Source organism: Patagioenas fasciata, chromosome Z, assembly GCF_037038585.1.
Source record: "Patagioenas fasciata isolate bPatFas1 chromosome Z, bPatFas1.hap1, whole genome shotgun sequence".
NCBI classification, from domain to species: Eukaryota; Metazoa; Chordata; class Aves; order Columbiformes; family Columbidae; genus Patagioenas; species Patagioenas fasciata.
The window spans coordinates 27,116,191-27,142,240 of record NC_092560.1 but is presented as its reverse complement, the minus strand read 5'-3'; the positions used below and the strand labels follow the sequence as shown (position 1 = coordinate 27,142,240).

The 26,050-nt window shown below is 40.8% G+C and overlaps 1 protein-coding gene across 3 annotated transcripts in view; it reads right to left on the bottom strand.

The window, feature by feature from the left end:
* Nucleotides 1-18,115: 18,115 nt before the first annotated feature.
* The window catches only part of TRPM3 (transient receptor potential cation channel subfamily M member 3), a 275,279-nt gene continuing 267,344 nt past the window's right edge, over nt 18,116-26,050 (bottom strand). For all 3 annotated transcript variants that reach the window (XM_071802596.1, XM_071802598.1, XM_071802597.1), the window contains one exon: nt 18,116-25,240. In XM_071802596.1, the coding sequence (XP_071658697.1) occupies nt 23,791-25,240 (1,450 nt within the window). In that variant the 3' untranslated portion in view covers nt 18,116-23,790. The remainder of the gene's footprint in view (nt 25,241-26,050) is intronic.

Below are 26,050 nucleotides of genomic sequence, written 5' to 3'. Positions count from 1 at the left end.
CAATTGCTCTGGGCTTACTGAATGCAGCGGTGTGGAAGATCTTACTTTCTATGATTTTCTTTCAGTACCACTTTAGAGTGCAATAATGAGAAGACTCGTAACTATTTCTGGCAATTTTGTCAGGTTCTCTTCCAGTCTGGAAGTTGCAGGAAACTTTATTTTCTCCATTTTCAGTTGTCTTTGGGACTGTGTCCTACTAAGTTGGCACAAAAAGAGAATATCCACCAAGTCTGCCATGGATTAAGTTTTCTGTACAAGGCAGAGGGAGTTATCAACTTGGTTGATAATGGTGGCTCACAAGCTGTTCCTTTCTCCAATGGAAGGGCCTCCAGATGGGTGGGCTGATCACCTTTTCAGTGGTTGAGTTGCTCTGGGTCCTGTTGGAGGCAGAGCTCTCAGGGTAGGCAACGACTTGGAGTTAGTTATCATTATCAAGATGACAACTGATGCTCTCCAGATCAGTGAGGGAGAGAGAGGGCGATGCTGCCCTCCATGTATTACAGCATAATTACAAAATAACCAGACAGCAGTGAGAGTTGCAAAAGAGTGTAGATGATCAATGCCTGCTCTTTCCTCCTGTTCCTATCTGCAGGTCCACAGATGTAAAATCATGAAAAGTTCATGACTCTTCAATTTTTCAGAAGCGAGGCTCTCATCTGTGTCTGGGGAGGAAGCAGCTGTACGTTGTCAGCAGTCCCCAGGCAGAGGCATTGTGCTCAGGGTGAACTTAGATGCTGGGAATCCTGGGGGAGCACACAGTGCAGTCTCCTTTGATGTCACTTGAAGATGAGAGTGCTGTGTCCTTCCGCCCCCCGCAGAGCTCTGCTCTGTCATCTCCTGCCTCCCTCCTAGTGAGGGTCCAGCACTTCCATCAATAAGAGCGTTTTCCACCTGATTTTCCTAGCTTTTCCATCCTTTAGACCTTGTATGCTGTAGGTGCAAGCGAGGCACTGATGGCTATTTACACCTCTTCCCCTTCCACCTTGAATTTTGTTTGGAGGAACCAAAGAAACAAGTTCTCCCAAAACCTGACAGTAAGAAATTTCATTTCTGTAATAGATAATGTGTGCATTTGAACCATAAAAAATGTATTAAAATGTTAAATATATATGCATAGAGACATATATATATAAGTGCACACACATATATTTTATATACAGGTATAAAAGAGCTGCATACCTCTCTTTATGTACGTGTTTTTGAGAGACTGTACTTGCTGACTTTATGAAAACTTCTGATATAATTAGACTGTCAGAATGAGTTGCTAATCCTCATTACTGTTGCTTATTCAGAACTGTTCTAGCTCTTGCATCCATTCCCTACACTTATCCTTAGGCCTTAGCTTTAGGGTAAGATCTTTAGCCTTAATGACAGTGTATAGATCTGGCTGAAGACTTCTCTATTTTTTTTTCCCCAGAAAACAGAAGTTCTTTTATGATTTGCCATTTGAATAAGTAGCAAGCTTGCATCAGGAGACTGAGCAGCGTTACAGCATTTCACTCTGAGGAAGCCTGATGCACAAATGTACCCATGACCAAGTTACAGTTGGAGAAGAACAGAAAAAAAAAGTTCAAGGTCTGATCCCAAAATACATTTGGAACGGGGTTTAGTACCTGCATTAGAAGCTAAAGGTTAGACCCTTCAGAGGGGACCTGGATTCTACCCCACCCAAACTTGTGGACTGGTTTTGTAAGATTTGAGATCAAAGGTTGTACTTGTGCTACTTGAACCTCCTAAACTCAAAATGCTGTAAGAATACTGGCTTTTGTGGGATGTTGCTAGCTAACTTGGAAAATGCATGTCTCGTTTGGTGTTCAGTTCAGAAATCTGCAAGGCTGGCTTTGAGTTTGACCGTTTGGCGAAATTTCAGTTCCTCTTTTCTCCAGTTCAACAGCTTTGACTTAGCTCAATGGAAGGGGTAGGAGCTCGTTGAAAAGGCTAAATAAATTAAACTAAGCATCTTTTTAGTCTGGAGTGGGAAGGCAAACAGATCTCAATGTCATCATGGAATGTATGACAATGGTGTGTTGTGGAGGGGGTTTGCAGACCTGTGGCTATATGTGGGAATGGTTATGGAAATTTTTAGTAGGATGGAGATGCCACTAGATGCTGAGGACATTGAACCTCTGACAGATCGGGATACCAAGGGTGTGAGCTAGCACAGATACAGGATACAGGAACAACAACAGGACCACAGATGAAATGCAAAGAGTACATTTAGTTTTGTTACCACTTGGGGAACCCCCAGGCAGCACCTGGGCAGAGGCCCATGAGAGGAGACACAGGAACCACGGAGCTCAATCCGTGCTAGAGGATCACTGAACCTGCTGTTTTCTCCTGTTTAGTGGGATTTGTGGAGGAGCAGTTTACCACTGTGCTTTGATCTTTCCCACAGCAGGGCAGGAATCTCAAGGATGTCCAATAAGGTGCCTCAAAGTATTTCACAGGCCTATGTTATTGAAACAAAGAGTTTCTACTTGTCCCACACACAAGGCCAAAGAACAATTAGTATGATATATGTTTTTGTACTCCTCAGGTGCAGGTCACTTGAGTATGTTTATAATCCTCCTCGCTGATCTTCTGTTATTTTCCCACACCAGAAAAAGGGTACTTTGATTTTTGCTTGTTTAAAAGGATTTGAGTTGGAGGTAGGCCTCCTTTTGGGTAGCTTTTTCACATGCAGAAGATATGACTCATGTTGGGAATGTAATCCGTGATTCGAGAATTCATGAGTATTTTAGGAATACGTGTGTACTCAGGGGTGGAGGTAGCAGAGTATGTATCACAGCAAAGGCTGTTTTTCTGAACTTTTGTGTTGAATTACTTGACTCATACATTTATTGATTTTCAAACCGTTATGTATATTTACAATGACAGATCAGGAGTACTAAAGCATCAGAGCTTGTAAACCTATTTTAAAACAGTTGTATTTGTGTCTAAAAGTTAAATTAGCATATATTTTTTTATGAAACATCTAACGAGACTTCTCTTGCTATCACTGATGGCCTGAAAGTTCAAATGGTATTCTAAAAGACTCTATTAAGTAATATTTTATTGGCAGATTTTCTGACATAAATGTTTTCATCTGAACACATTTATCATTGCTTTAAAAAAAAAATCCAACAAAAAACCTCCTGAGTATGAGTATAGGGACACTTTTCATCTCTGCCAGATTTGTTGAATATATAACATATATTCTGTGAAATGTATGTGAAACCAGGCCTAACAAGTCTGGCAAAGCAGAAGTTTCTTGTGATGAGTTCTTCATCCTGAGAAGAGGCTGTGAAAGAACAAGAAGGAACTGCTCATGGTGGTGTTGCAGGGGTGCTGGAAATCAGGGAACTCACTCAAATGTCTGAATGTGAACTTAGATTACTAGTTTCGAAATCCCTGGATGTGAATTAGTCAGCTTATGAATTTTTACAAGCACTGCTGAATATGTGTAGCATTGGGTAAACTCTGAAATAAAAATGTTTGACTATGGGTGATTATAATCTTTGACTTGCTTAGCAAAGTGTCCTGGACAAAACCAGGACACAAAGCCATACATGTAAAAAATCATGTTCGGATTACCTGGAGTGTTTGTTTGTTTTGTTTTTTAACAAAATCTCTTTTGGCTATAGATCACACAGGAGAAGTTTTAATATTTTTTTGAATTAGTTTGGCCAAGCTAGATGTTTAAGTAGTAATAGCTTACAAGTCTGGCTACTGGGTTTGTATCATGACTTTACCGTGACACAAAGTGGACAGCACCTTCCACCTAGTGTCACTGTAAAGGACATCTTTAATGGGCATTTTTGTGGCAGCCTCACAGAAGTTATGAACAGAAGGCAGAAGACTAACTCTTTCCATTTTCCTTCTTTCTTTTGCTATGTAATGTAGTCCAATAACTTTATAATCATTTGCAGTTGCAGATAAAAGGATGATTGTGATGATTTTGGTTTTTTTTTTCAAGAACAAAGAAGAGTTGTTAAGACCTCTGTAATAGTCATGCCCTCCAATAGAGAAAGCTCTCTTATGAAAGAGATATACTTAGTAAACAGAGCAGGTGACAAAGTATGCTTGAAAAAGAACAGGATGGATTTATGCCTTACTTTGATAGAGCCGGGTATTCTTTTCGTGTTGCTGACAAAGCTGCTTTTTTTAAACTCACAGGTTCCTCCAGTACCACTTGAAACGAACAGTTTGTACTAAACTCCTCTGAGAGCTGACAGGGAGAACAGAAATCCCTGTCTATTTCAAATACTGCACAAAGACAAAAACAAGATGCAAGGTCATTTCACCCCAGCGTGGATAATAAACACCGCCTGGGCTTGTGCTCCTTGTGGAGTCCTCTTGGGGAGAGACGCAGCTGCATCTCAGCTTGTTGCTGCTCACAGGCACCTCGCTGGGTGACACAGTGATGCTGCTGTGGTTCCTCTGGGCTTGTGTTAGCACCTAGGCAAGGAGCCTGAGGTAGGGAGGAGGACCTCACTGTGCTGGCTGCTGTGCAGGTACTGCCTAAAGAAACAGACATGGACTTTACACACCTGTGTTATAAGGGAGTGTAGGAAACCAACAGACAAGTAGAAAAAAGCAACTTGACAGCACCATACCACCCCATCAGTAACCTGACCAGATGAGTCTTCTGTGGGCATTGAGCCTTGCACAGGACTTTAAAGGAGTTCTGGTAGAGCAATGAATACCTTTGGGAGTCCTTCCCATGCATGAAGAGCAGTGTATGAGGGAGGCTGGCATCACGACTGACTGGAGAAATAGAGAACAGCGAGAGGCATGAAACTGAAAACAAATGCACAATCTAGAGGAGAGGATGGCAGTCGTGTCTGTGCAGTCATACTCACAACGCATGTTCCACTCCTCTGATTGTTGGTCACTGCTGAGGGTCTGCATCCACAGTGAGGTGGCTCAGTCCAACAGGTTGTTTTCCACTGTGGCTGTTTGGATTTTGGAGTCTGCTAGGTTATGGCTTGGTTAGAAGTTCTGGAGTTAAACTCTGTCCCTATCCACTCTGGTGCTTCCTACTGAAGTTTATAATTTTGTACAGTAGTAACTGGAGGAGAATGCACCCCCAGTTCTGCTGATGGATGAGATCCTATGTTTTCAGTATGGGCTATAGTTTTAAAACCAGGTTATAAATTAAAGAGGCCACAATCAACTTGAAAGTCAGATTTTCTTTCTGACATAGTTTTCCATAGTGCTGCAGATAAAAGACAAGATTCTTTCAGTTGCAGCAGTAGCTACATTGCTTCATTAACATTTCTGTGTTAGGAGTAGCATTTAGATTAATTTCCCTTTGACTTTATCCTCAGGGTAGCGTGTTGGCTTTTATGTGGGTCTTTCACAGCAGTGCAGGAGTGAGGGGGACTCAGGAGCTACTGAAAGTCTTTAAAATGAATTTCAGTTGTTCGAAAACTAGACTCTGAGATATCAAACTCCATCTAGAGTTTGTATATCACACAAGTTAAAACACAGGCCTAATTCTTGTCTTTTTCATCTGAGGGCAAGCCAGGATTAGTACTGTTGAAGAGAAATTAAATGTAACTGGTGTGAAATTAAAGGTAAGAAAGAGATTTTTTAGGTGTATTCTGTTTCATATTTTTGGCAACTTGGGAAGCCCTCATTTTCTAGCAGTTGAAACAAACCGCTTGGGACTCAGAAAGAGAGCTATTGCTCAGAGTATCACCTAATAACCACACGGCCTCCTTTGGTGTCCAAGAGGCAAGATGTAGGGATGAGGATGATGGGTGTGCAGTGGAGGAGTGGGGTGAGGCTGGGAGCTGGGCAGAGGCAGCCATGGGGCAACCGGTTGTGGGGAGCTGGTAGCCCATTTGTGTCTGTTTGTGAAAGGAGAAGGCCTGACACCCCCTCGCAGCTGCTGACCCTGAAGGTGACAGCAGTTACTACCAGCCACTCCATTAACTCAAGCACAAAGCTGCCGCTGCAAGCTCCATCTCTGCTATGGTCCAATATAATTACACATGAGGAATATCTGGCAGGGCTGAGTGGGTGGGTTGTTTTCTTCCTTTAAGAAAAATGCAAAAAATATAGATGTCCCAAACCACTAGTATTAATCTTTAGAAGCTGCACATTCACAAGCTGAGAAAGGCTATGCTTGTAGGTCCCCATATAGGCTCAGCTAGACCCCTGAGGTTTGTGTGTTCACCAGTCTTTAATTGTATAATTATGTACCATCTTATCCACAGGATTTTGCCTCAGTCTGTGCACAGGATGGAATTGCTTTGGGGGTGAATAAGAGGTGTTCAGCAAAGGAGGCTTTTGTCTGCTGGAGTCAGATTTCATTTCTTTCTGAAGTCTGAATAAAGCTGATTAGTATCTAATAACTCCTCATGTGGGGAAAAATGCATTTGGATTTTTTTTTTTTTTTTTATAATTTAGTTACGAGTGAACAGAAATAGAATTTTGGCTTCCTGGATGCCTGAGTTCAATTTTGACGCTTTTCCTGCAGGCACAAACTGATGACGACGAGGCCCTTGCAGCCCTGGTGCCATTAGGTGTGGGACTGTGAGGCCTCCCTTCCCCTGCCTGGCTCTTGAGGAGGTGGAGGAGGCTGGGGGGAGCTCAGCTGTGGCAGCTGAGCAGACAGATGTCAGCATGCTCAGACAGAGAGGAAAATTGTCTGTTTTTGCATGGGCTGCTGAAGAAGAACAGTTTCTGCTTCTGTAGTTTTTCTATATCCTAAAGAATATTTGACTTTTCTGAAAGGACATTTTCTGATGCAGAATACCTCCTTGTGGAAAGCTTCCAGTCAGTAGTCATGAATGAGAGAGGGGATTGCTGGAAAGGGAGAGAAGATCTGATGGAGAAGTCTGTCTCTGAAATACTAGGGTCTGTCACTCTTTCTGCCGCAAAACTCTGATGGTTTTGGTTAAGTTGTTTCAATTAAACTTTTTGGAGTCACCAAATCTCCCTTGTTTTCCAGATACCTCACAGGAAGCCATTCGCAAAGGCAATGTATGTTTGCAGCTGTAGGAAAAGCCACCAATACCTAAAATGGATAACATTTAGTATGAAACATGCTAGAAGTTTGGATAAGTTTTTTCAGACTGAGTTTCCACAATTACAGACCCTTCTATAAACTGAGATTATCATAATGTCAAAGTTGTTGTGGAAATAAATTATTTCATAAATATGTAAACCCACTTGATTATTTAACAATAACTATTAGAGAAAAAGTAATTATGAAATTACAAGTTGATCTTCAAGAGCAGGTTGAGAAAGATGTGGAACAATTGATGAGAAAACAGGATAGCTGCTCATCAGTTTAAACCAAACCTATGGGTAGGTGGGGGCAGGGAGTGAATAGCATTTTAATATGTAAATAAATCTATCATTTTGTGCAGAAAGGGAATGCATTAATTTTTAACTTTTTAGGGCTTTGCAACTTTAATAACGCTTGTTATTGTAGGATACAGAGAAACTAAAGAATGTAGCTACAGTTCCCTGTACCTTCAAAATACAATGGAAGTCTAGAGTTCATTTTACTGCTTACATTTTTGAAAGACCTCAAAGCTGTGCAGGAAGCATTTGGCTTCCTGTATTGAAACAGGCTTATTGTGCCGATCCCATAGTGAGCTAGACAGATAACTGAAGAATGTCAATAAATATCTATTTACAGTTTAAGTAACTTACTGTGGCTGAGTCTGTGACCCTTTTGAATAACCTTGATAACTCAGTTACAAACCCACTATTTGGCTGAAGGAGAAAAGCTCAGCTCTTGAGTGTTTTCATATTAAACTATCCATGAAGAATTAGGAGCTAAGCACCTTCAAATATCTGATCCTGAGTCACAATCTAGTTAAACAGAAATAGAAATATTAACTTCTGATTTCCTAGAAGTGAGTGGGGAGAAGAATGGCTTTTTCCTGCTTTCCTGCCTGTGTGTTTTGTAAGAAGTGGCTTTTCCTTGAAGCATTAGTTGAAGCAGCAGTTTGAAGTGCTAGTTCCAGACTCTTTTACAAAACATGCTTCAGATTCATATGTGCAAGAATTAATTTCCCAGAAAAGGACTTGGATATACTCCAGTTTGTCAGAAAATCTAAAATGTCCTGTTCTTTTATTATCTGGTGAGAGAGAATGAGCTGCTTGCAAATAGTCAAAAACTAAGAAAGCATTTTGCAGGTATTTGACAGATCATTCAAGCAGAGAGTGATTCTGAATGGAGTAATACTAGTTCATGTACTGTTTACTAACAGAGGTGAACTTCATAAAAATAAATTAATGTATTAATAAAAAATATTGGCCAAAAATTACCTCAGAAGTTATAATCATGCAGAGCTTAGTTAAGAAATTTTATTTACTTGTAGGACATTGCTCTTCCTGTGTTTTAGTTCTTTGCCCATTTCCCAATGGAATTTAAGAGAAATAAAGTGTAAGTTTTCAAGCTGTAGATCTGTAGGATCGATTTTATGACACTATATATATATTTTTTTTTTGGGGGGTGGGGAGGGAGTGTTGTGGTGTGTCATATGTACAAATGCAGGTAAGAAGCCCACAGAAATGGACCAACATGTTAATGTTTTTTAAGGGAGTGGGAGAAGCTCTAGGTTGAGTGCACTGCAGAATTTTTTTCTAACATGAAAACAGAAGGTTGCAGGGAAAAATGGTGAGATCTGAGAGCGGTATGACCCTTTCAGCTGGTGCTCCTAATCCACTGTCTGTATAGAAAAAGGTACAAAGCTCAAAAAGCTCATATGACCATACCCATTGGAGATACCAGTGCAGATGACAACAGTTACAGCACTGTTAGTGGCCTATGAAGCACTCAACACAACTGTTCTGCTTTTGTGCACCAACATCCATGTAAAACTGTGCCAAGAAAGACAACCAGCAATCTGCTTACTGAGGCCCCATGGTGATCGGCCACAAATGGTGTTTCACATTAGTGGCTCTGGAAGAAATGAATGCATCTTAATCAACAGTATGGTAGGAAGCAAACTGCAAAGATCGTCTGTGACCTGAAGATAGGTTATTGAAGCAATGGGACTCCGTCTGCAGCTAAAAGCTCCAATCTCAAGGTGTACCTACAAGATACAGCTTATTAAAGCACTGTCCTTAGCAAGGTCTTAGCCCTTCTGTTACAGATCTCCATTTCTGCCTCTGGGCCTTCGTTTTGGAAGATGCTGTCTTTTTCGTGGAGGCACTTCCCCACTGAAAGTGGGAAGTGACCATGCAGCTTATAGCAAATGGCCTGTGAACTCCCCAGTGCCTCACCTGCCGAAGCGCCCCAGCTTGCTTAATCACATCTGTTAGGAACAAAAAGCAGGTGTAGATCCCTCAGGGATGAGGCACAACACTCATCAAGTGAAAGACTTGGCTTTATGTAGAGTTACCATGGTGGGAGCCCCAGGACGCTGACACTGACCAAATGGGGACCCAATGCAGTGGAGCCCTGCTCAGGAAAGAAGCTCAAGGGAAAGCACTGCAGGGCTGAATAATAACACCTGTGCAGATTAACAGATCGTGCATATGCAATGTCCTGTTTTGCTCGTTAAAGAACTCGCAGGTGTAACATAGGTATTATTGTCCAAATTCTGAGATCCACAGCTGGCTGTCATGTCGGTGCCTGTGCAGGGGTACGTGCAGACCGGGGGAAGCGAACTGTGTCAGGTTATTGTAACAAGGAGATAAAATGTGCTTGGGACTGTACACACTTGGATGGGAGAGGTGAACTGTCCTGGGTTACTGTGGCGAAGTCTTCTGTGCCCTAGAGCACCTTAGTGCTGCTTTGTGCTCCCTGCACAGCCCGTGAGCTGTTGCTCTGGAATGACAGAACGTTTCCCTCCTGGGACCTGCATGGCTGGGCCGTGTGTTAAGTGGATAGTTACACTTCTTGTACCTAAGCATCGCTATGATGATCTGAAATTATTGTAGTGCTGTATGGTGCTTAGCTACGGCTGCAGTTTCACCTAAAGGCTGCCTAATCGGACACTCTCCACCCCCCATCTCCTGTGTCACCTCAAGTTGCCAGGAGAAAAGGTGGCAGCTGGCTAGCAGAGCTCACTCTGCATGTCTGTAGGCCTTATGAGTTGATGTTTGGCCACCTGTGTCTGTGTGGCAGCAGTGGGCTGGCAGGTGTCAACAGGTAAATGTTCCTTTTCTTTCATTTCCAAGATTTGGCTGGGGAAATGGCTTGAAAATGCTGACTGAAAGTGGGAGTAAAAGGAACAGAAGTAAAAGGGAGTTTTACCCTTAGCTTTCCATTGATTACAGCTCTGACTAATCATCAGGTATGAATCACTATCATTTGTGGGCACAGGTAGGCTTTAGAAGACTGCTGTTAGATCTAGAAATGTGGCTATCAATAATAATGACAGGAATAGAAACATAAGCCTGCAGTGTGCTGCTATAACTGGAATAAAAGATAATTACAAATCCTTAGTGCTGGCAACTGGGGCAATGTTTTACCCCGATACTCTAACAATAGCTTTTACACAGAAGTTCAGGGCTGTTAAGTTGGCCTTCCTTACTGAAAGGAGTTAAAACCTCGCATGCAGCTACTATGTAAATTTTGATGAATCACTGCAGCCCACACAGTTTATGAACCACGAGCATATACGAGAAGTGGGCTGAAGTGAGTTTTTTGTAGAAAGCCATAAGAAAAGTAAGGTTGATACATCCTGTTAAGAGAAAAACGAAGCAGCTCTTACTCATTTGAGTTTAGATGCTCCTTTATTTGAAACAGAGAGCCAACATCACTGCTCATACTATGCACTGCTGATCAGGTTGATTTCATTTGTTGTGCCGAGTTTTGCTGCTAGTTATTTGAGTGCCCAGTTTGAGTAACTTGGTTGCTTCAGTGACACAGACAGTTGACCAGTTTGGGTTTAACCAAGGTGAGACTTCCGTCTTCGAAGTATCTGTTTCTCCTTCCATTTGCATTTTTGATAGGTTTACAGGTGGTCCTATGCTGCTCAGAGCCCTAAGAGAAACAAACCTGGGAGTTTTTTAACAGCTCAGCTGCTTGGGTGGAGGGAGTTGTCAAGTTGTCCTGCGGTTCAGCTTTTGCACTGCATTAAACAGATATGAATAGAAAGATGGTAGCAGAAGATCCCTCCCAAATTCCAGATTAATAGACTGGTTGAAGGTGTGATGTTGCCACAGTAGTGGATTAAAATCTGTAATACTAGTCTTCACAAATTTCAGTCCTTTCTCCTGTGCAATGCTTCTGTTGGCAGATGTGGAACTGAAGGAGAGTGTGGGTGAGCACTAGATCTTCAAATCAATGTAATATCATGGCAGTTTGAAACACCGATGCACAAAAGACAGATTGATATATCTGCCTAGCTGTTGCCTAATGCAGTAGGTGCCTAAAGTTCATAACGGCCTGTGTTTTCTTGAAGTCTCTTGGGGGAGATACACCCAATACTTTCTATGCATGGTTTTCCCAAACAGCCAGGAGGTTGCCTGATATATGAAGTCTCTTAAGGAGTCATTAAACAGGTTTTTCCCCTTCTGCCTTTTTGGTTTGCTTTCCAAGCCCAGGAGGCTTAAAATAGGCCAACTGAGAACACATGTAATAAAACAGGGAGCAGGAGAAACAGCTGGTTATGTCATTGGTGTCCCCTTCTATTATACAGCATATAAAAAGCACTCTGAACTTTGAAAGATTTCCCACATTTCACAATCTCTTCTCTGTCTGAGACTCTTCGAATTGCACCAGGGGAATGCCTTAACCTAGCTTTTGCTCTGGGCTCTGGAGCCCTCTGGCTCAATGAATAGCTTCAAACAGTCTCCTGACTGAGAGTGGTTTGCCCAAGAATACTCACAGATGGAAATGTGATTAGCTTCTCTCTGGGGAGGTGGGAGAGAGGGATTTGTATTAGAAAAAATTGACTTAGATGATGGATTATACCAAATTTTTCCATGTGGATGAATATTACATTAAAAAAAAAAGGTTCTTGGTCCTAAAGGGTGAAGACAGTTATAACCACACTTTCTTCTACTTCTCGCATATGGGAGCAGAAGGACAGGCAAAGAAATGCCCTGTGGGAGACCTAGGTCCTGATTAGGGACCTGTTTTCTCAGGAGTTTTGGCATTATACAGCAGTGCACATTATCAGAGAGCAGCTCCCACTGATTTCCATTCATCCCGAGTTTTCAGCCTTAGGGCATACAGGAAAACAGTGCCAAAAATTCAGAAAATGAGAAAAACACAGTTATCACCTTGTTGTTCTTCAAGGATGTTGTTTTCTGATTAACAACCCCCAAGGACAGTGCACCACAGCGTAAGATAAATGCCAACTGCCCAGTACACAGTTAGTACAACACTTTCTGTGGCACCCTATCTCACCAGATGTCTAAAACTCCCTTGATAGAAAAAAACTTTTCACATAGACAACCTTTCAGTTTTCAAACTTTCTGTGAGACAGCCCAGCTTAAAGCCAGGCCTTTGCTAGGGAAGGCTTTGTAGTTCAAGTGGTGTACAATAGTGTGAAATTTCTAGATCTGATGCTCCAGAGCAGCAAATCAAAGTTGTAGGAGCTACTTTTAGTCTAGCACTTTCAAGCTTCGAATGCTCAACTGCAGCCTTCTCACAGGGAGGTTCACCAGCAAGGTGGAAGACTGTGTATCTGCTATGCAGATTTTTATTGGGGAAGATAATTTCATAAGGGACCAAAGCGAGAAACCTGTTTCTGCTTTTGATGGTTGGTCCAAAAATGACCCACCATAGCCTGTTGCTGCATGTGTAAGTAAGTCCTCATCAGATCTCCACATGTACCATGTGTAGGGAGTTACACTCAATGATCCTTATGGGTCCCTTCCAACTTGAGATATTCTATGATTCTGTGCAATCTCCATGTTTTTTATATGCTAATATAAAAAGCATAGCTGCTCATTGTTTTTAGTGCATGCATGCAGAATTCAAACGTGTACTATTATCATTATTATTTTAACATGGACAAAACTTTCATTTGTTTCCCTGGTTACATTCACTTCCAACCAGGAATCAGGCCAGAACATTTCAGCCTTACAGACTGCAATGTTTAGCAAAATTCTGAACAATCATGATCAAGATTTCCTGACATTTCCCTACATAAGAAATAATGTTACCATTTCCATATATAATTAAGTTCCAAATTGAAGATGATTTCCATACAAGCAGCTATGCTATTTATGCAATACTTTTCATCCTGGAGTTAGAAAAATTGTAATGAGCATGGATAATGCAGATACAGCAGGCATTCCACTTTCTCCTCCAAAGGCTCTTGCTTTACATAGTGGTAGGTCTATCCACCCGAGAGTCTAGGGTCTATCTAGCATCCCAAGATCTAAAATCTATCTAGAATCCCAAGAATTTACTTCAGAGAGCTTCTCACTTCAGCCTGCTAGTGTTCATAATCCTTAATTGCTATTAATAGTATATCTCAACCACAGTTCGCTGTGGTTCAGTCAGCAATCTTGGGGTTGCAGTGTCACCCCTGCTATAGCAGGGGGGCTGCTTGTCCCCTGGTGCTCCTGTATCACCTGTTCTTTCAATAAGGGATGCTTCAAACAGCTGTTCCGGGGCAGGCCGGGAAGCTCTTTTTTTTTTTTTTTTCCCCCTGTCCTTAAGAATCCAAATTCCTTTCTTTCGTGCCAGAGAAATTATTCTGTGTGGCTGCCTCTTGGAGATGAAACAGTGACATCCAGCGGCCGCTTTGACAGAAATGACATCACGTCATAAAACCGGCGTCACGATGTGCGTGGGGCACCACCGAACCTCACCTGGCCTGGGGAGGGATGACCGGTGCCGAAGGCGAAAGGTTTGAAATGCTGTGTTTCCTTACCATGCAGAATACATGTCTTCCAGTACCCCTCCATTCAGCTTTTGAATGCCCCTGGCTTCCAGCAAGGGCAACTTGAGATATTGGCAGGGCAAACTGGCAGATCCCATCCCATAGACACAGGAGTGTAGGGAAACAGAAGTTGCACAGCACCACATAAGCCCAGCCTTCCCTGGGTCAAGTGTGTTCCTAGTTTCTGTACCTGTCCCAGCAATCAGTGCACAGAACAAGTGGTTTCCCTCAATTATCTTAGATCATAACTTCTACTAAAACATGTTAAAATGTACCATTTTGATTGTAGGGTTAATTCCACTGGAGTAGACAGGAGCAGTTATTAAGTGTCTCCCTTTTAGTACAGGCAAGATAAAGTTTCCTTTAATACACATGAAAGCATTATTAGAATAGTTTTAACAAATAATGCATACTTTACATTATTTTGTATTGTATTGTAGTACAATTTTGGAAAATGCTTATTTACAAGAGAAATTCCAGTGCTCATGTTACTAGTCTTCTGTTCTTGACTAATACTTTTTTTTTTTTTTAAATGTAAAATTAGTTTGTGCATGACTAACTTTGTGGTGCACCCAGAACTAAGTTCTCAGTAAAACTGAGTCTTTAGTGTCTGCTTCACATTAAGCTTTGTTCGGCTTCATAAATTAGCTGCTTATCTGCAGGACATGAATGTGTACACTTCCTTGCAGGCAAAGTGAAGAAATTACGACTTTAAAGACAGCAGCTTCATGCACATGTTTTGCAGAGAGGAGACTTGGGGATCAGCATTGTGCTCCAGTGATTGTTTGAGATGAATACTCCAACATGCTGCTAAAATATCTTGTGTATGTAGCTAGAGTATGTAAGGATGTGCACTTCATTTTGTTTATTTATATATTGTTTTGCTGTGGGATTTGTAAGCCTGAAGCATTCAAGGTTTTTTTGCAGTCCTTCCCTTGATTTGTGTCTTGGACTGCAATGTGTTGTTTGGACTTACCTAGGGTAGACCTATACATTATAGCACGTGCACTGACACGGTTCCACTGCATCTCAGAAAGGAATGAACACAGGAGAATGGGGATACAGATAAGCCTCTGTTTTCCAGTCTTACTGTCAAGCCTGTCTTGAGCAAACTGGTGATAAAGTGTCCACACCCTTTATTCCTCACTCTAGTGTCCATGCTGTTTTCCCCTGCCGACTCAATGCCAAAGTTAGCAGACCTACTGGACCTGCTCATTCCTGGAGCATGCATTACACAGAGCTGGTGTGAGGCCAGCTCAACTTACCCCAGGGCTAGGGCCCCACACTGAAACTGCAGAGGTGCTGCAACACCCTTCCCTCCATCATCTCAAACAAAACGGAGACGGTTGTAATCTTTGCATCATCAGTGGCCAGTGAATAGGTTCAGCTACTGACTTGTTTCCCCAGAAATGTCCACAGTGCCTTATTGCCTGAGAATACCCAGACATTTTAGAGGAGATTATGTTTGGACTAAGGTAGGCTTATTTTATTTTCGAGGCTTATTGAAACCAAATAAGTATACAAAAGTTTCAGATAAATGTTCAGAGGATTGCAGTGGTAATGTAGCTACGCCCCTGAACAGTGAGGAAAGGGAAAGGAGTGTCCCTGCATTGCTGTGTGCTTCCCATGGTGGCTGCTACTTCTCTCTGACACAGTTGAACTGTGGTGGAGGTGAAGGCAATCTGCTCGGGTTAGAAAGCCAAAAAGCTTCAGGGAGAAAGCGATCTTCTGGGGAACTGGACACCAGGCCATGTTTTCTGAAGCTTTGTCCTGTTCTTGCAACAGGGCTCACCATCCTTCAGATAAGACTGGAGAAAAGAGCCATAATGCCCTTTTAGATATTAAAAAAATGCTTAACAGCTCCACTGAGACGAGGACTATTTATTCTGTAATAAGCAGAGACTGATCATCGTTGCTGTAAGTTTGTCAAAGTTATGATTCTCTGAGGGACATACGACAATACTACCAAGACAGATAGCATGGTAGAAATGGGTTCACCATAAACTAACGCTATCACTAATTGCAGAGCTATGGTATAGTTCCCCAAGCATCCACTTTGAAAAGAAGTGGGATCTAGCCTTACAGAGTAAGAGTGATGTGAATTTGAGTTCATTGTTCATATTTTCCTTTAGGTAGACTAACTCTTCCCATTGCCCATTTGCATCCCTCTTGTGTGCCCACCCCTTCCCAAATTACAGTGCAGTTACTGTAGTTCAGCAGCTGTGGGTTAGAATTCAGGTTTGTGACTAATATTTCTAAGGAGTTTTTGAAGAAAGTAATTCTTCATTCAGATTTACTGTTTTTAACTGATACTTCCAGAAGACAGATTTTTGCCTAAAAATGCAATTTTAGTTTCAGGTTTTTCATTAGTGAATAGTGAAATGCTACACTGGTAGTTGATTTTTTTTGTCATCTTTCAAATAAAGGAAAAAGATTATGTGTTAACATTTTCAGTAATGTCCTCAGAGCCTTGGTATGTTATTTTTCCAAGCTTGTTAAGAAAATTATCATCTTGCACACTGTGAATAAAAACCACTGGAATATTTTGTGAGGATAATTCTGTCACCTCCACAGGCTGATTCAGTGGTGTTCCTGTCACTATTTAACATTTGGCTGCATGTTTAAGTGAGGAAAGGTGTAGCAAAAGAAATAAGTTTTAGAAGGTGGTAGGAGCATATCAGTCTCTCCAACTGTCTGTCCAGCTGTCGGACTTCTTGTTTTGAAATCCAGACTAACAAAGGCAGTTCCTTTCATAGCTGTTCTTTTTCTACCCATAGTTCTCTACAACAATAGCCAGTATCATCTGCAGTGGGTTGTCTGTAACTGTTCATGGGCTACTACTGTTATTTCACATAAACATACTGCAGTAACCTTCTATCAGATAATGCTTGTCATTATTGCCTCTCAAAAGTATAATCCAAATATACAATATTTATGCCTGCAATCAGTTATTTGAAAAATTTAAAACAGTGAAATCCTGGGGTTTTGTAAGTTTTCTGTTGTTCCAGAAATATAAACTGGGTGAAATTTGAGCTTGATACGCAAAGACAGTGAGGGCTGCTGTTAAGTTTTTGCTGTATTCAGTCATGAGGATAATGAATTAGGGTTGACTGCCATGGTCAATGTTAAATGGAGTTCTTTGCCATTATGAATTAATGAGATTAAAAGAGACTGGACCGCTGCCCTAAAGACTACAAGATTGCAGCTCATGGGAATGAAAATCAAGGCTGGTGATGTTGCTTTTTTACAGCACTAATTGGCTGAATTTAGGTGAAGTTCGTTACTGTGAAAAATTCTAGGGAGACCAGAAATATAATATTACCTGGAAAGAAGCACAATGACAACTGTCTGGCACAGATTTTTATTTTGTTTTTTAATATTTTTTTAAGAGTTTCAAAGCTCCTATAGTCTTCACTGAATGGCAGTCCCTGAGAAAGGATTAGATAAAATCTGATCCAGGAATTTAGCATTTCCTTCCTAGAAATGTGAAATAAAGAACACCTCTCTAAACCATTCCTCTCCTGAAGGGTGACCCACCTGCGCAGAACTGTTCTGACTATCTGATATACTTCTTATTCAATTGAATATTTGTTTCCTTTGATTCTTTTGCATTTAGCTAAAAGACATTATTACCTCAGTGAAGGCTGATTTGTGAAGGTGGCAGATCCTGACCTTGGTTTATTTTGTGTCAGTGCCTTATTTTTTTTTCTTTCAGCATTTTTGTGAGGAAGTGTCAGAGCTGGTTGTAGCTGCATGAAGAGAGAGAGACAATGACTTCTTTCTTGAGGAAGGTGAGATACCAGTTCAGAGCAGGTCACAGGTACTAGTGGATTATTTGGCGGCCCTTGTTTTTAATGAACCTTCCTTAGCTACCAGAGCCAGCAATGCCACACCCATCTGGGGAGACTGCCTTACAAAGGAGTGTGCTGATTCCAGTCTATGTGGAAGCCATTTAGGGGGGATCTGCAATCAGTGCCTATGTTTCCCCCTGCCTTGCCAAAATGGTAGCTAGAAATAAAAGAAACTATTCCTTCCTTTTAAATAAACACACTGAGAAGTTTGTCTGTCTTCTTTCAAACTGGGGCCTAATATTGGCCAGAATTAGGGACACGTGAATGACTCCTGATCCCAGAGGTGTAAATAACTTAGAGTATTCAAAACTATTGAGTGCAATAGTGTAAACCCCTTGGTTTTCTTTGGAGCTGTAAAGTTAGAACTAGAGCAGTGACAGATCTTAGAAAAAACAGCTGCCATTGCATTGTTGCTTTATTGCTTTGAAAGCAAATGACCATAAATAAACGCTCCTGTAAGAACAGATGTTTTGAACTACATCTCTTTTTTTATTGCAAAACAATTGTTACAGAAATTTCAGAAAGTTCTGCTGTAGTAATTGCCAACTTCTGCTTTTTATTACGTATCTAAACACAGTCTAAAAGTGCATCGTGAATCCAGTAGACCTTTGGAAAGGACTGTTTTCCCTAGTGATATACATTTAGACAAATCATACTTGAAAAGCTTCATATTAGTAGGAATTTGTTTAAAATGACATTTTAATCATTTTTCTCCCTTTATAAATGATTGTTATACACTTACAAATGATAGCCCAAATAATAAACGATTAAATAGCTATTAGTATAGTATATTGCAAACACTGTTCCAGACAGCAGTAGCAGCATATAGACTCTCCTCATGTACAACAACTGCAGCGGTGGAAGAAAGATATAACTTTAATACAATTTACTCTTGTGCAGGCATAAAATTGTATTTCACAGCCAATTCCCACTTCTGTCCCTTCACCTTCCCTACCAAATACTAAAATAAGCGAATTATCACCCCCCTGCAGCAGAAACAGCAGCAATTCCATAATCAAACGTTGTTTCCTAATAGTTTTTTGAAATACATACTGTGTGGCTCTATGAGAGATCTGAAAGCATACAGCAAAATTTAAAAGGTCAGAGACTGTTTCAGAACCAGCCTGGCCAAAGGCTCAGTCATTAGACTTCCCACTTGATGATGATTTAGGATAATCTGTGCCATGACTTGAAGTAATATAGAGTTAGAAATGCAAAAGTCAGAGTACTCCATTGAAATAAGCAAATTTTCTGCAGATTTGCACCAGCATCAGTAAGATCATAATTGTAGTCAATATCGGAGAAGAGAAGCCTGTGTGATCTGTAGCGTTCACCCTGCGGTTGGCCATAAAACAGGATAACTCTCACTGGGGTGCAGAAACTCAGTCTCTCCACATTCAACACTACTGCTTTTAAGCCAATGTGCGGCAAAGCAGGTGAATTCCATCTAGAGGAATGAGGGGTTTCATTAGGTAAGCAGACACCCCCAACGCTTTACTTATGCTCAGTTTGGATTGTGCTGTTATGTGAGGTGGAGGAGGGAAAGCTCATGCTAGGAAGCTTTCCCATTTCTTTTGAAGAAGGTGATCTGTACCTGGTGGCTTTTAACAGAACTGAAAATGTGGCCTTTATTGAAACGATTGTGCATATTTGTGCAAAAATGCAATTATACTATTATTTTTAAGCAGGGGAGAGATATCACAACTACTTAAGTATTCCTAGGCAAATCCAGGAATGACCAGCTCACGTTTTCCCTTCTGTTGATTATCAGCTCCTCTTAAGCATATAACCTGAGCAACATAACAAGACATTTATGCTTGTTTTGAAAATTTGCACCATGAGTTTACAGATAATTTTGTTTCACTGGCTTGCTCTATGCTAATACCTTGAATAACTTCTGCTCACAGGACCAATACTTGTTTGCTCCAACTGCAGTCATTGGACTAAGGCTGTGTGCTGCTACCAGCACTTTTTTTAGTAGTTATTTGTGTAGCTGCATTTTCCATGCACTGACAGTTTCTAAGAAACAAATCATTTTCTTCTCATACAAAAAATATACCTAACTAAGATATTTATCCCCTGACAAAAGGCTATCCATTCCACAAAAAGTACAAATAATCATTTTTTTTTTTCTTTACCAAAAATCTATCAATGGAAAATGAAAAAAAAAAGTCATCTATATCTGGAACCCGGAGGGATTTCCTTATGTGGATGAATGGATGTTTTGGTTTTTCCTTATATTTTCAAATTATCCCCTCACTGCCATTTGTTAACTGGCACTTGTGCTAAGAACAATAATGTAGCACCTTATCTCTTCCAAAAAAAGAGAGAGCCAAATGTCTGAGCACTGCTGTATGTCCGCATGTTGTGTTGAATATTTCAATTTCATAAAATACAATTGTCATTTAAAAATAATTAAAAAATCACTTACTTTGCTAAAGATCAAACATAATGGAAATAATGTAAACATCCAAAAGCTTGAATTCATTCCTAACTGGATTCATCTTTACAGGCAGGCAATAGCAAAATGTTGAGTCTCATAGTAGTCCAAAGAAACTCATGAAACAATGCATGCATTTTCATTGACACAAAAAAAGACTGGACTGTAAGGAAGAGAAACTACTTCAGTCATATCACACTGTTATTGTGAAAGAATAATGTGCTATAATCCAATACCTAGGACAAGTGTATACCCCAACTGTAGAATAGCATCACTTAAACTGGAAACAACAGAACAGATTACTATAGGAAAATATTTATAAAATACTGTACACCGCTTCCTCAGTCGGCCAGCATATGTAAACAAACAGCTAAGCTCAGTTGAGTTTCAAAATATTATTAAAGTTCATTTATCTTATATCTTTTGCATAACATGCCAATTCACCTTTCACACTATCACAACTCACCTGTCACAGCCCACAGTGGCTCATTAGAGGTTTATACATCAGCTCATACAGACATTTAAGTGGAACTATACAGAGAAGTGTGTGGGACATACCAAACTTACACACTGTGACCAGAAATGCATATTCCATATGTAAGCTAATAATTTGATAGTGGAACTTAATGCTCAATGCAACATGTGCTATTTTATTGAATGTTACAGATTTACAAACAAGACCTCATAATGTGATATTAAAACTGTCCTGTAACGTTCACTAATATTACCACATGTCACAACTATATTGGTTTATATATGGGAGATATGTATATACGCGTGTATATATATTTCATAAGCTATCCTTCGATACAGAGTATGTCATATGGCACATGCTGCAGCTACGTGATGATGGATGGTCAGACTTCTACTCTCACTAGATGGTCATAATAATATTGGGAGTGGGAAATCTGGTCCCATTGCAAGGAATGGGTGCTTTACCATCAAATTTGAAAAGGAGCAGTTTGATGCAATGTGTAAAAAAAACAGAAGAAGATAAAATAATCTAACATCCATCGTAATATATTCTATAGACACCACATTGTAGAATAAATGGGAAACATTCAGGAAAAGTAGTGTTCCAACATCTTGCAATCACACTCCTAACATCTGAATTTACATTTTATATATAATGGCAAATTTTAAGAGGTAAATAAAGTGTCCTGTTTCATTTTACCTGGAATATGTGCTCCAGATCAATAAAGTGCTGTATCCTAAACATTTATACAGCTTCTGGGTTTGGCAAATTCCTTTACCCTGACAAACTAAGCAATGAAGTCTACCCCAGAGGAGAGCCCTATGCTTTGAACTAATTCACTAAGTGCTGTTGAGGAATTTCTAATGAATCTGAAGTTCCTCTAGAGCAGGCCAGTAAATACGGTGAAGGTGGAAGAGCCCACAAACAGTTTTAGCAGACATTCGTAAAAGTAACAAAGAAAACGAAGTGAGAATATCCCCCTCTACTCACCAAGGATAGATAGATTTGGAGAAGCCTTAGGAAAAGGCTGCTAACAAAAGTTGGCACATTTGAAGCAGATTGTTAAACACAAGTTCCTTTGCCTCTGGGCATTTTGCTGTTCAACAATCAGCCCCTCTCAAGCATGCTTCATAATGCACAGAAAGGTTTCTGACCTTCCTCGGTGTTGCCATGTGACCCTTAACATTGCACATGGACTGCAAGGCAATTGCATAAACACGGTGTCGTGGTGGAGTTTAGCTCATTGAAAGCCTGATCAAATGGAAGAAAGCAAGGAACACGTTGGTGCAGGAAGTGTGAAACACATTGTGCTTAAAGTCCCCATGCTGCATTTCTGTATTTCCTGAACTTTCCAACGTAGTGACTTGGTACCTAAATGTTTCCACCTTCTTTGCCTCTTTTCTGGAGGCTGATGATTAGTTTTATGTCTAGATTTGTTGCCTTTCAGACTTAGCTCTCATACAGTGCTCTGAGTCTCCCAGGGTGAGATCCCAGTGAGAAAATGTCAGCCTGCATTTTCAAAGCTGCCTTAGAGATTCAGAAGATAATTCCCATTTAAATAATGGGAAGTATGTACCCCACTCGCATGTGTTCATTTTTAATAATATAAAGGAGCTGGTTCTACACAGATCTTGGTCATTGTAGAGATGTTTTAATTTTTAGTAGCACTAGCTTCACCTCTTTACAAGCTTAAAAATCATGCCTCCATAAATGATGTGAAATTTTGATGTAGTTGCAGTTCATGCTTCTCCATCCTTTTCCTATCTTATACATACCCTTCCACCCGTGACCAATGTGTTATCTTCTCATGAGAAGTCTGAAACTCTGCTTGACTTTGTGGACCCTTGGTACCTGGGTGGGGTCAGAGGAGTTACGACTGTCTTCAGCCAAAACCCATAACCGCACTACCGTTCAGATATACTTTCTCCTACTAGAATGTACATTGTGTGACACACTACAGAATAGTGAAAGCCTAGTCTCAACTGTTGGCTTTTGCAGTTTACAGACACGTGGAGTTTTGCTTTGGTTCTTCAACTTACCTTAAAAGCATATATACTTTTTCGTGTCTTCCAGTCCTCTGCCAAGAACATTTTCACTTAAGCAACTTCAGTCTAATTGTATTAATCTGGATTCAGACTGCTTGATAAATCTCGTATACTTTGAAATGTTCAAATATGGTCATGTCCTCATGAAAAGAACAAAACAAAAAAGTGTATATTTTTAGGTGAGAGAATGATGTAAAAAATTGGAAGCTCAAATGGAACAGCAAGAGCCTGGTAGTGGCCTGGTGGGTAAATCTCCCCAATTTGTATACATAATTAAATGGAGCAGTGGGAACCTGACAATATTACTGTGCTCTGTTTGGATAACTCTGTTCTTACTGTTCCATCACATCCTTTGATGCAGTGAGACAACATATTGATGACAAATGTGGTAAAAAAATAAATATATACTATTCCGCTTAGTTACATTCATCCTGAGCTTGTTCAGCTGTGCTAGAATCTAGAGTGCCTGTTTTATACAGGAAATCACCTGATATTTTAACATCAACTCTTCCTCCATTTAAGTTGCAGTATAAAAGGCATCTCATTTCCCTTTCTGCTCTTGAAAATATAAACTTTTTGTGGCACTATAAGCTGATACAAAAAGAGACAAGTGAACGTTGTGGTTCTTATCTTGTTCATCTTCCTTCATTTCCACAAGTGTGGGATGCAAGGGATTTGGTAGGCTTCAGGTTTGTTTGCTGCCAGTTCCTACAGAAATAACAAATGCTTTTCATCAGTCATCACAATTGTGAAACAGATGAAAAAGAAGTTGTGATTGAAGTTTAGAATATATAATTTGTACGTTTCTTTTTGCCAGTTAATTTCTGCATCCTAAAAACTTGAATAATGATCAAAGATATTAGGATGCCTTCTAATAAAAGGCAGATTTCTGAACCTACTCATTTGTTTACTGTGACTTCATAAAGGGGGCTTCTTATTCCTGTTGTTTACTGAAGTCTTTGTAAAGCTTTCATCCCTCCCTTTTTCCTTAAGTGCAAATGTCAGCTGGGTCAAGATGCAGCAACCAGTGGGTGATGCTGAAACTGACAATGTGCTCCCTTGACTGGTGGCTAATGCCAACTAGAGTTGACATGGGATGATGTGAGTGTTTTTTTTAGTTCTGCTAAGAAAAATTGACTGGAGAGCAGATGACCCTTAGACTGTCGGTGAATTTTGTCTAGGCCTAGCTGTGCTTGCTTTCAAAGCTGCGGAAGGCTCCTGTTCTTGACAGTCTCCTCATGGATAGGTTGTCCCCTCTGCTCTCCGGCCTGGAAGACTTACTCCTCTGGAATGGGTTTCGCAGGCCTGTTGCGTTTCGCTGTCTGTCAAGTTTGTCACTGATAGAATAGCTCTTCCGTGTGTGCTGTGCATACAACATGTTAGACTCCTCTGCAGAGTAGCTGTTGGCTCGCTCTATTTTTGGAAGTAGGATACTGTTGGCCAGCGTTCTTGTAGCATTGCCATCTTGAGGAGATAAGGGGATCCCCTTCTTGTCTTTGGCCTCACTATCCTCATGGTCAGAGCCAGGGTGGCTTAGTTCAGCTTCTCTCTCTGGGTGGCAGCATCCCAAGTCCTCCACCTTGCCCCCAAGACTTCCGGGGAAACTGGCCCTCTCTGCGATGGCCTGGGGAGCGCTCACACACCTTGTGTCTATGCAGTCCGTAATACTTGTGTACTCAGCTGTTTTGACTGGGACGCCAAGGCTGCTGAAGTAGCTTCGAGATGGAGAGAACATAAAACTGTGAGACTTCACAATTGGCGTTTCCTCTAGAATAAATGGGGTTGTAGCCAGATAACGACTGCTTTTAGATCGCTCTAAAGTGTGATACAAAGGAGGGTCTGAATCCCAGGGGATTTGGCAATCTGTGATTTGTGAATAGCCTGAAGAAAATGCTCTTGTTTCAATTCCAGAGGTTTCCTCGTAATCAAGACTCCTGCCAGAAATTTTTTCGCCAGGTGTACTGCTAATGTACGCACTGTTAGCTAAAATGGAAGAGGCTATGTGAGCCTGCAGAGCTGCATCTCCGGTACCAAGAATATTTATGGAGCTGTCAAGAGGCTCTGTGTCAGAATGCATCTCATCCATGGCAGAAACGTAGATGTCTATACAAGATGAAGGCCTTCTGGAGTCTGGGGCAATTGACAAAGTGCTAGTAGGGGCTAAGGGAACTTTTCCTTCTTTTGCTATCGAGTGGGAACTGATAGCCCGATGCATGCTTGGAGATCTTTCCTTAAAAATGCTTTCAAACTTTTCCAACCCACACTTGTCCTTCATATTTGTTGCATAGAAAGAGTGGCTTCGCATGCGGGGTGTGATTGTAGGAGATGTTGGGGACATGGACTCTTCTCCTGTGGGATCTATGCTCTCTTGAAGCTTGTAAGTATTTCCTTCCTGACTGTTGAAGCTGCTCTGCCTTACAATGTAGGCTGCATCAGTGCAGTCGGATGAGGTCCTGGATCGTATCTTGGTTGTTTCACCTCTCTCTATGCCAGTCAGTTTTTCTAAGGCAGTCACCATTCGTCCCATCATATCTTCCAGCTGAGCAAGCCTGATGTCAACGGTCTGTAGAGAGGCCTTCATGCAGTGCTCTCGCTCATTTACTTCTTCCAGTCGCATGGCCATGTTCTCTACCCTTAAAAAAGGGAAGAATTAACCAGGTTAATTTATATGAGGCAATGATGTTCAGCTAATAGGTCACCAAAACAAAGGGGAACAAATAGGTCTTAAAATTCATAGACCACCTACACCACCTTAGCTCCTTCAAAGCCCTGCTAAAAGATGTTCAGCAAAGAAATACCAGTCAGGAAATTTCTCCAGTGGGTTAAACCAGGGGTGTCTGCTGAGTAATGTAGAAGGGATTTGAGGTATCCCCTATCCCAGGGACAGGTTATTAGAGAAATGTTACTACAATCTGGGAGTCAGGGTTGGACTAGATGACCTTTGAAGGTCCCTTCCAACCCAAACTATTATATGATTCTGTAGTTCTATGATTCTATGATTTGCTGCCTCTCTGCTGCCAAAACTTCTAATTAGGTTGTTATAAATGAATAACACTTAGAGCAGATGACACACGATGTTGTCTCCAGTTGTGTCACAGGCAGGGCCACTATGTGTAAGTGCAGAACTAAATGAAAAATGTGGGTAACATTGCCTTTTTTTTTCCTCTGATGTTTGCTCCAGATTTACACCACCTACTGCTATGTGCACCTAATGAGATAGTTTATTTGTTCTCTGATTAATTTTTAGCTTAGATTTATAGCAAAAAAAAAAAAAAAAAGGAAGTATCAGCTATTGTATTGAGTGTGGCTAATCTCAAGTGAAGTGTGCATGAAAACTGCAAGGAGGAGAACACTGATCAAACCAAATACAGCCTACAATAGGGTACACACACTAAGATTACACCATTACTGTGCTTTGGGTAGTCTGTGTTAATAGATTAGGG